General features: G+C 51.6%; 2 protein-coding genes across 2 annotated transcripts in view; one reads left to right on the top strand and one right to left on the bottom strand.

The window, feature by feature from the left end:
- The window catches only part of LOC108802651 (RNA-binding protein 6-like), a 36,138-nt gene extending 35,958 nt beyond the window's left edge, over positions 1-180 (bottom strand). Inside the window, exon 1 of the mRNA XM_018574509.1 lies at positions 111-180. Within this exon, the coding sequence (XP_018430011.1) occupies positions 111-169 (59 nt within the window). The 5' untranslated portion in view covers positions 170-180. The remainder of the gene's footprint in view (positions 1-110) is intronic.
- An 810-nt stretch (positions 181-990) lies between these two features.
- MON1A (MON1 homolog A, secretory trafficking associated) lies at positions 991-7,752 on the top strand. Its single transcript, XM_018574511.1, has 6 exons — positions 991-1,059; positions 1,285-1,412; positions 2,324-2,770; positions 4,271-5,036; positions 6,840-6,987; positions 7,400-7,752. Exons 2-6 carry the CDS (start codon positions 1,292-1,294, stop codon positions 7,538-7,540), a joined length of 1,623 nt encoding a protein of 540 aa, XP_018430013.1. The 5' UTR covers positions 991-1,059; positions 1,285-1,291; the 3' UTR covers positions 7,541-7,752.
- The last annotated feature ends 3,225 nt before the right edge of the window (positions 7,753-10,977 follow it).

Raw genomic sequence — 10,977 nt, 5'->3', positions numbered from 1 at the left:
TATTTGCAAATATGGCCACCACGTCAATGTAAGTGAAGCCTTAGAACCATCACATGCGGAGCTCCACATAACCTCAGCGCTCGGCACCTCTTCCAACAATGGAAACTCACCGAAATGCACCGATCGGCGGACGAGGACCGTCCCACATCTTCTCAGCGTTGTACGACATTCGAGGATCAACACCCTGGAGAGGAAACACACAGGACCGGAATAATCAAATACAGAAGAGGCGAGCCCAATAATGATATAAACAGGACATCATATATATACACATGTATAATAATAGTGTGTGAGACTGTGAGGGGACATTAGAGTGTAAGCTCCTTTGTACAGAAACCGATGTGACTGTGGGTGGAGGGGACATTAGAGTGTAAGCTCCTCTGTACAGAGACCGATGTGACTGTGGGGGAGGGGACATTATAGTGTAAGCTCCTCTGTACAGAGACTGATGTGACTGTGGGGGAGGGGACACATTAGAGTGTAAGCTCCTCTGTACAGAGGCTGATGTGACTGTGGGGGAGGGGACATTAGAGTGTAAGCTCCTCTGTACAGAGACCGATGTGACTGTGGGGGGAGGGGACATTAGAGTGTAAGCTCCTCTGTACAGAGACTGATGTGACTGGGAGGGGGCACAGAGTGTATGCTCCTCTGTACAGAGACTGATGTGACTGGGGGGGACATTAGAGTGCAAGCTCCTCTGTACAGAGAGGGATGTGACTGGGGGGGGACATTAGAGTGTAAGCTCCTCTGTACTGAGACTGTGGGGGGAAATTAGAGTGCAAGCCCCTGTGACATACTTAGCGTCCTCTTTACCGCACTGTGGTAAATGAATGTTATATACACACAAATACGGCACTCGATCCCGATTCAGACCCTCCTCGCCTCTCTCAGCTACGGCCTCCGCTTCAACTTCCGCCCACACCGGAAGTACGTCACCCACTGTATAGGGCGGGAGGTGCGTTGGGCGGGACTGGGGAGGATCCAGCTAGAGGCGGAGCTCAGCAGTGACAGGACGCGGAGGCCCCACAATGCACCGGGTGTCCTGCAGTAATCGTTCAGGTGATACGGCTGTCCCGGGTCTGTGTGCACTGAGGGGGAGCTGAAGGGGTTTTGTGGGGTCAGTCACGGCAGCCAATCAGATTCCTGCGGTCAGGTGACAGGATGTAGAGGTGGTCTCTATGGGTTACCGTGCTTTACCTGTAGTATTGGGCCTTTCAGCTCTAATTTTTCAAATAAAGAATGTATAACAATGTATATATAATATAATGTCTCCCCGCTATATAGGACACACATGGCTTCTGATGTACATGACAAGGTGGAGCAACACACTGGAGTGACAGCTCTGTCTGTGGACCCGGAGAACCAGCGCTCTGAGAGCCCCGCCCCAGCGTTGACCCAGGGCACAGAGCCAGGTGAGCTCTAAATACTGAATGATAACTGATGCCAAAATATTCTGTACATTTCTGGTACAAAGCATTGTGAGGTTATTTACAAATGAAATAAATGTGCTTTTTCTTTTTCAATTTTGCACTTTTTTTATGTGACAAAAATGTTAGAAAAAATAACAGAAATCAAAAAATCAAAAAAAGTTTAAATATTATTGGCTAGAAAAACTGAAATGAAAAAGATCAGCAGGAAAATAGTAGTTAAGGGGAGAAGGGGTTAATTAGGGCTGATAAGGGTAAACTAAAGGTTAATCATGGGATAAATAGGAACATCACTGACATCAACATGCAGGTAAAAGCTCATCTCTTTCATCTGTATATGAATGAAACAGTATACACAAAATAATTATCTTTATATCTCTCTATCTCCCTCTGATCAATGTTTATAAACATGGTCCGTTTTATAACAGCAGCAGCTGCATTTCGGCCTCTTTCACACCGGCATTCTGATCAGGTCCGCTTGTCATTTTTTCAGGCAGATTTGATCGGAAGCCCAGTGTTAGTCTGAGGGTATCCGGATCTAAACAGACCTATGTGTGTTTACATTAGATTACCCCCAACTCTGCCCAGGTCCGGAAAGTCAAACAGAACAGAGATAGGAACTGACAGGCAACCGTGTGAAAGGGGCCTTACACAGCATTTTCCGGCTATCATTTTGGCAGTCGTTAATTGTGGGCAGTTGCAAGGGGTGGGCGTGTGTGGTGGGGATTAATGTGGCAGAAGGACAGGACAAAACACACACATCCTGTGCACTTCCATGAAGTGTTTTGGACATAGTAGTATTGACATTTGTAGTATTTCCCGTGTCCATAACTGGTTGATAAATACTGATCGGTATTGTAGTGCCATTGATTTGTATTGGGGTCTCAATCTCACAGGTGCGGGCCAGGATGAAGCCATGTTTGTCCACGCTCAGTCCTATGAAGACCTCACTGGAGAGGTGGAGGTTCCCCTTCCTCGGAGTCCCGGCCCCGATGGCACAGTGGAGATCAGCAGCATGGAGCAGATCAGTGAGGACTTTAGCAAGCTCAGCACTCAGCTGAGTGTCAGCTCTGTACAGAGTATAGACCAAAGCCCGGAAGAGGCCACTGAGCAGGGACAGGAAGACTCCACTCCTGCTTCCAGCCCAGAAGGGGACGGGGGAAGTCGGGTTCTGGATGACTGGTACCGACACCAGAAACACATCTTTGTCCTGAGCGAAGCGGGGAAGCCAGTGTATTCTCGGTATCGGTCAGAGGAGGCGCTCTCGAGCACGGCTGGGCTGATGATGGCGCTGGTGTCATTTCTGGAATCGGACAAGAACGCCATCCGATCCATCCATGCAGGTGAACTTACAGCTGTGTCATGTTGTGTGTTCTGTGTGTTCTTAAAGCAGCCGTCCCAGCGAAGTGTTTAACCAGTTGACATCCGCGGTGTTAAACCCCCTTCCCATCCAGGCCATTTTTCAGTATTCAGCGCTGCGGTACTTTGTCGGGTCTTTTCTGCCCGTGCGTGCCCGCTAGGGGGCGCGCGCGAGCAGAAAAAAATTGCCGTCTGGAGACGGCAACCCGCAGATGCTGCAGTGCCGTCCGTCCGTTTTTTTACTACGGGCGGACGGCAAGAGGTTAAAGATGAGAAATGCAGAGGCGGAGCTTAGCTTCACCTATCAGGACGGTGTGCAGATCCTGAGACATAGACAGCAGAAATGACAATATAGCCAAATCTAAGTACAGTAGACGGATGGCTAAACTACTGTGCAGTACCGGGGGGTACTAATCACTCCCAAGTCAAGAGAGACATAATGACCCACACCAGGGGGAACTCTGCACTCGCTTCCTCTATAAAGGGGTACATAGGTTAAAGTCAACCAGTAATTTTGTGATAACACAATATACAGCAACAGTGTCTTATTTTAGATCCACCTTTTATGTCAACGGTCTGCTGCAGACAGGAGGAAGCATTTCTTCAGTCTCTCCTCCCCCAGCGATCAGACTGCTACAGGCAGGGGGAAGCATTTCCTCAGTCTCCTGTCCTGCCAGTGATCGTCTGCTGCAGGCAGGGCGAAGCATTTCCTCAGTCTTCCCTCCCCCAGTGATCAGACTGCTACAGGCAAGGGGATACATTTCCCCAGTCTCCCCTCCCCCAGTGATCAGACTGCTGCAGGCAGGAGGAAGCATTTCCTCAGTCTCCTGTCCTGCCAGTGATCGTCTGCTGCAGGCAGGGCGAAGCATTTCCTCAGTCTCCTGTCCTGCCAGTGATCGTCTGCTGCAGGCAGGGCGAAGCATTTCCTCAGTCTCCTGTCCTGCCAGTGATCGTCTGCTGCAGGCAGGGCGAAGCATTTCCTCAGTCTCCCCTCCCCCCGTGATCAGTCTGCTGCAGGCAGGGGGAAGCATTTCCTCAGTCCCCTCAGTGATCAGACTGCAACATTGTCCTTTTGTAGCAAGTCACAAGGTGAGAGGCTGAACTGTGTCATATATTTTTGAACACAGCCAAGAACTGCACAGGCACCGGGATTTACATGATTGTGTTATCTCTGAGCCGCCATCTCAGTCCAGGACGTAGATTGTGATCCTGGAGGATTCCATAACAGAGATGGTGTGGTCATCTGGAGAGACAAGCAGATGAAGGCATTGTCAGGGGGAGTCATGTGATCTCTGTGAGAGGTAATAAATACCAGGAGGGGTCACATGATACATCACTCAGCATGCTGCACTGTACATGACAATATATATCTGATCTCCGGTCTGCTTGAATAAAGGTGAGAAAGGGTTTTTAGGATATACCGTTATGTGAATATGACCCCCCAGCCCCCCATTCCTGGTATATTTTTGGTTTGTCTGTTGCAGATGGCTATAAAGTGGTGTTTGTGCGTCGCTCTCCTCTGGTTTTGGTGTCGGTGTCTCATACTCATCAGCCAGAACAGGAAATTGCGCAGGAGCTGCTCTACGTTTACTATCAGATTGTAAGCCTGGTCACCGGCACGCAGCTCCACCACTTCTTCCAGCAGAGGCCGAGCTATGACCTGCGTCAGCTCCTCTCCGGCTCCGAGCGCATTACGGACAGGTTGCTGGACTCCATGGACATTGACCCCAGCTTCCTCCTGGGGGCAGTGAGCTGTCTGCCCATGACGGCCAGCCTGCGGGATTCGGCCATGTACTGCCTCCAACAAGCCAAGGCCAAAAGCCTGGTCTTCTCCATTCTGATGTCCAACAACCAGCTGGTGACTCTGGTCAGGAAGAAGGACCAGTACCTGCACCCCATCGACCTCCATCTCCTCTTCAACTTGGTCACGTCCTCCAGCTCCTTCAGAGAAGGCGAGGCCTGGACGCCCGTCTGCCTCCCCAAATTCAATCCCTCTGGCTTCTTCCATGCTCACATCTCGTATCTGAGCCACAAGCCTGAACTCTGCCTGCTGATGGTGTCCACCGACCGAGAGGACTTCTTCACAGCCTCCGACTGCAAGAGAAAGATAGTGGAGAGGCTGGAGAAGAGGGGAGCGTGGGCCTCCCTGAAGGAAGTGCTGGGGAGCCCCTTCTATGACGTCACACAGATTGGGATCCCAGAGCTGAGGCATTTCCTCTACAAATCTAAGAGCTCCGGACTCCTAACCAGGTGAGCAGGGGGCCCCAAAAGGTGTATAGATGGGGGAGGCCGGCAGGGGGGTCTAATGAGGTGTAAGGAGAGGCTGGCCTGTGTCCAATGAAAATTGTGAATAGGGGAAGTTGGCCAGAGGTAGGGGTGTGGAAATGAAAAAATAAAATTACTTGTCCCAAGAACTAAAGCGGAGGCCCAAAATACTTGTCGTGATAGCAAAACCATATTTAACCGTATGAAGAAGCACTTCTCATTGGTCAGACTGAAGGGAAGGCCGGAGGTCAGATAGAAGAGTGAAGGGAAGGACGGAGGTCAGATAGAAGACTGAAGGGGAGGACGGAGGTCAGGTAGAAGACTGAAGGGGAGGACGGAGGTCAGATAGAAGGCTGAAGGGGAGGACGGAGGGCAGGTAGAAGACTGAAGGGGAGGACGGAGGTCAGATAGAAGGCTGAAGGGGAGGACGGAGGGCAGGTAGAAGACTGAAGGGGAGGACGGAGGTCAGATAGAAGGCTGAAGGGGAGGACGGAGGGCAGGTAGAAGACTGAAGGGGAGGACGGAGGTCAGATAGAAGGCTGAAGGGGAGGACGGAGGGCAGGTAGAAGACTGAAGGGGAGGACGGAGGTCAGATAGAAGGCTGAAGGGGAGGACGGAGGGCAGGTAGAAGACTGAAGGGGAGGACGGAGGTCAGATAGAAGGCTGAAGGGGAGGACGGAGGGCAGGTAGAAGACTGAAGGGGAGGACGGAGGTCAGATAGAAGGCTGAAGGGGAGGACGGAGGGCAGGTAGAAGACTGAAGGGGAGGACGGAGGTCAGATAGAAGGCTGAAGGGGAGGACGGAGGGCAGGTAGAAGACTGAAGGGGAGGACGGAGGTCAGATAGAAGGCTGAAGGGGAGGACGGAGGGCAGGTAGAAGACTGAAGGGGAGGACGGAGGTCAGATAGAAGGCTGAAGGGGAGGACGGAGGGCAGGTAGAAGACTGAAGGGGAGGACGGAGGTCAGATAGAAGGCTGAAGGGGAGGACGGAGGGCAGGTAGAAGACTGAAGGGGAGGACGGAGGTCAGATAGAAGGCTGAAGGGGAGGACGGAGGGCAGGTAGAAGACTGAAGGGGAGGACGGAGGTCAGATAGAAGGCTGAAGGGGAGGACGGAGGGCAGGTAGAAGACTGAAGGGGAGGACGGAGGTCAGATAGAAGGCTGAAGGGGAGGACGGAGGGCAGGTAGAAGACTGAAGGGGAGGATGGAGGTCAGATGTAAGGCTGAAGGGAAAGACGGAGGTCAGGTAGAAGACTGAAGGGGAGGACGGAGGTCAGATAGAAGGCTGAAGGGGAGGACGGAGGTCAGGTAGAAGACTGAAGGGGAGGACGGAGGTCAGATATAATAAAGGAGATATTTTATACAAATACAAGTCCTGAGTGCGGGTGACAAGTTTCTTTTGGGATTAATTGGTCTCCAGGATTGCCAATCGGTGTAGTCGTCCTTGCACAGGGCATATTCTAAGGGGAAGGCGACTGTGGCAATCCAGCTATGGCGGAACTACAAGTCTCATGAGGCATTGCAAGACTCTGGCAGCTACAAGCATGACTCCCAGAGGCAGATGCATGTCGGGATTTGTAGTTTCACCGCAGCCGGAGTGCCAAGGTCTCCTATCCCCATCTTATGGTGTGTGCTCCTACTGTAGGGTGGACGGAGGACTGAACATGGGCTGGCAGGACGGGGAGAACTCAGGGGAGGGCATTTGTTTACTTTTGGCCTCGGTTTTTGTAAATGTCGTATTCGGTATTCTGATGAAACGAGGAAAGAATGATCATGTGATCTCTCTTCAGCCCGGCCATGGCGGCTCCCTATGACACGGATCCAGAGAGAAGGCGGCTGGTGGAATTATATCAGTACCTGCACGGCAGAGCGCACTGCAGCGCCCGTCCTCTGACCACCATATACCACATGGGAACCCGCGAGAACATACTGGCCTGGGTAAGTGACCCCCCGACAACCCCGAGACAAGCAGCCCCCCCCTTCCTGATACTCAGTCACTTTTTATAGGATTTAAGTGTGTAATTCTCGGCCCTTCCAGATAAAAAGAGCGGACGGAGGTCAGATAGAAGACTGAAGGGGAGGACGGAGGTCAGATAGAAGACTGAAGGGGAGGACGGAGGTCAGATAGTAGACTGCAGGGGAGGACGGAGGTCAGATAGAAGACTGACTCAGCAGTCAGAGGCAGCAGTGCCTGAGATCCTCTCACGCTGCAGATATACAGCGATGATGTGGCAATTTAGGATCGCCTAGGCGCAGGAAGTTCGGGTTTATTTTGCCGCTATGATGTTAGTAGGCGAGGTGAGCCATTTGTCTGGGGCCTCTATGACCTCCATTGCATTCTTCTCTGCAGGTGACGGAGGCGTTTGAACTCTACGTTTGTTTCAGTCCATTGGGGACAAAATCATCGGCCGTGAACGGGGTCTCCCGCCTGCTGCGCTGGATCCGCAAGGAGGAGGACCGCCTGTTCATTCTGAGCTCTCCCACCTACTGATTGTGAAGGAGAACCCCAATATCTGCACTGTTACCGCCAGGGGACCCTCTCCCATCTGATACACAGAGGTGCCTATTGGATGGGATTTCCCAGAATCCTCTGCTCTGCGATTGGTAGCTCTACCTCTGCCATGCTCTTCTGATGTCACCGGACTCGGGGAGCGACTGTACTGACATCTGGTTTCCGTTATTTCCCCTCTAATACTCACCTGATAGGTCGGCCTGATGTATAGGTGTGAGGAAGAGGGAATGGCACAGGGGTGTAGGAACCTGGAAACTTTATAGTCCCCAATGCCAGGACAAGGTCCTTTAGCACCCAAAGCCAAAGTGCCCCTCCCCCATCAGCTGCTAACAGCGGCATTGGTTGCATGTTCTGCCCTTTTTTTTTTTTAACCCCCTTTTGCTGAGGCGCCCATGGTGGCTGCCTCCACTGCCCACGCCTCACCCTGGCCCTGATTGTCTGCCATGCAGCAAGATCGATTCCTGCACCGCGGGTGGTCATGTGACCTCTATCAGGACAGGAGACAGTTCACACGTTGCCAGTAATGATCAATAAGTCATACGTGCAGAGCAAGTCAATACTTATGAAAACGAAAGCAATACAAATACGCAAAAATCACTCATAATAATAAGTGATGTCATGACGGCTGCATGGAGGGAGCACACAGGAACCAGAGGACCATCAGCTGCTCAGGAACTGCAAGTCTCAGGATAACCGCCTGGACTGTATTAACCAAAGCTTGTTAATTACTTTTCAGTGTCTATTTATAATTAAAGAGGAACCGCCACGATAAAAATGAGTGAGCTGCTGCTGACTTGCTTTTGTTGCATGCTCCGCACCCGTCTTCCTTATTCCTCTTTGCCAAGTTAGGAGCCTGTGACCTGGAACAAGCATGCAGCCAGTGAATTGGGGGCTCCTGGTGTTAAAAATGGACAGGTAAGGATAGGTATGACAGCCTGGTCCATTCCTGTACTTCTGGCGGGTTCCTTCTCACCGATTTCCGTATTTATTATTTAGTATCTTTGCATCAAATAAATGACATTTTTGATGATGGCCCAAAAAACCCGCGTAATGTGAGGAGAGGGATGAAGAGTCTCCCCATCCTCCGGCCGTCAGCCGCCAATACATTCTCCAACGCTGCCAGTCGTGTTTAATGAAATATTTTATTTGTGAAGCAGATTGTCATCCAACCAAATGTTTCATGTAGAAGTAAACCCGCGCTGTGTATCATAAACAATGATTTGGTTTTATTCGCTATAATAATGTTCTTTCTTATCTGAGGGATAACGTCTGACATTTCCATCGGGAGGTCTCCGATGTCCGATCCCGGGAGACGGGCAGGCGATCCCTGCGCTACATGTCAGGTGGCTTTTCACTTTTACTATTAAAGGATAAGCTTACTTTAAGGGCCTGTTCACACGACGTCCGTTTTGTGTGTTGACCGGCTCCGTACGCTGCTGCACTCAAAATGCATCCCAATGTATCCCTATGTGTTTTATGGGCTACAGTTCTCACGTGCGCAGTCCGTTCAGCTTACGACAAAAAAAATACTGCATGTCACATTTTGTCAGGTCCGGAAACGGTCAGGAAACGCAAACGCGTCCAAAATGCGGCAATAACGCATCAAAAACGCACTGCAGCTAACTATCTAACAGCCCCACTCCAGCAAAAAAACGCATCAAAAACGAGCCAAAAAAATATAAGACAGTGTCTTAGGCCTCGTTCACACCTGAACGTTTTGTAGCGCGTTCTACGCTCGACGAACGCTCTACAAAACGCTCAAAAATATAAATCCCATTGTATTCAATGGGTCTCGTTCCCACCTTGCCGTATTTCCGCCCGTCCCTAACGCGCTACAAAACGGCCCACACCTGAAAAGGTACATGTACTACTTTGGGCCGTTTTGTAGCGCGTTTCCATTGGGATACAGCCAAGTAGCCCTCGGAAACGCGCGAATTGCGGTACAAAAGCGTGCGACAGACGCGCATATGCAATATTATTTTCAGGGAAACGCGGTAGCAGCGTCCTCCCATGACCCAAAGCTCAGTATATTGCGAGCAACAGCTCACTATATACTGAGGTCGCCGCAGCCGGGACGGATCCTGACAATGCTGTTGAGATCCGCCCAGCTGCGTGAGTGACAGTTGGCTCTGCCTATCTAGAGGCAGAGCCAGCTGTGCCCGCCCCCGTCCGTTCCGCCAGTCAGCGCTGGAGGATCGGAGAGGGGGGAATTCCTGCGGGTAGCCATGATTGTCAGTCACCACTCTCTGCAGGGACTGGATCGAGAAGTGAGCGAGCGCCGGTATGTGTTCGCTCACTTCCCGATCTACTGAGGCGACGTGTGACAGTTTCATTGTCACACGTCGGCTGGAACTATGAGGATCAGTGATTTTCACTCACCTAATAGTTCTCCTTTAAGTCGTGACCCAAGTTGCACTGCAATGGAACGCACGGCATTGCAGTACCGAGCATTCCGATGTTGTCAATAGAACTGTGGGTGGCGAGATGCGTTTGGGGTGCCATTCCAATGAATGGCAATGCACCTCTCACACCAGAGCGCGTCGTAGGTGCGATTGCGCGGTACAGTGCGTTATAATCGCATGGGGCTGTGCAATTGATGCACTGTATTAGTGTGAATGGGCCCTCAAAAACACTCCTGTGAAGGAAAAGGTGATTGGGTAGGTTTGCCACCTGGCCAGGATTCACCCAGACGGTCCGGGGTGTATGTGTTGTGTCCAGGGGGTCAGCTGGCCAGACACAAGATGTCACAATGTCAGGCGGACAGGGGCAACCGTGTCTCCTTACCATGCCGTGTTCTGCACTGCTCTATGTGGTGGTGGTGGCGGCGGCTATCTTAGTACAGGCGGGGCTTTGTTTCGTTATGGGAGAGCTGCCCTGATGACTGGTGGGGAAAGCACAGATCCGCAGAATGATTAATACAGAGGCAGGGGGATCCTTGCACTGCAGCTCCTCAGATTCAGCTTCCCCTCCAGCGAGGAGAACAATGAGCAACACAGCGGTGACATCAACAAATCTGGGGAGAGCGGCAGTCGGAGACATTGCAACTGCGATCAGTGGATGGCGGATGTAATGCTCCTGCACTCTTCCTCCTGTCCATGTCTGTACTTCAGTAACAAGGACGGTAGGAAGAATGAATGGACTACAAATGCAGTGCGCTTGTATTCCATTGAGCAGTACAAGTCCCTCTTCGGTGGTAGTTTCTCCATTCACAGGTCCCGTCAAAGGATCTGTGAATGGATGACACTGTTGTGCGGGTGAAACCATGCACAGCCAGGCCCGGATTTCCCACAAGGCCACCGAGGTGACCTTGTGGGGAAGTTGCGGGCACCGGTGTAAGGTGTCCCGGCGGCGGACCGTAGTGTGCGGCCGCCGTCCAATTACGACGGGGCGGGCCGAGGCTCCGCCCACCGGCTCCG

Source organism: Nanorana parkeri, unplaced genomic scaffold, assembly GCF_000935625.1.
Source record: "Nanorana parkeri isolate BGI_ZX_2015 unplaced genomic scaffold, ASM93562v1 scaffold3010, whole genome shotgun sequence".
In the NCBI taxonomy this organism is placed as follows: Eukaryota; Metazoa; Chordata; class Amphibia; order Anura; family Dicroglossidae; genus Nanorana; species Nanorana parkeri.
This window is presented reverse-complemented; position numbering and strand designations above follow the sequence as displayed.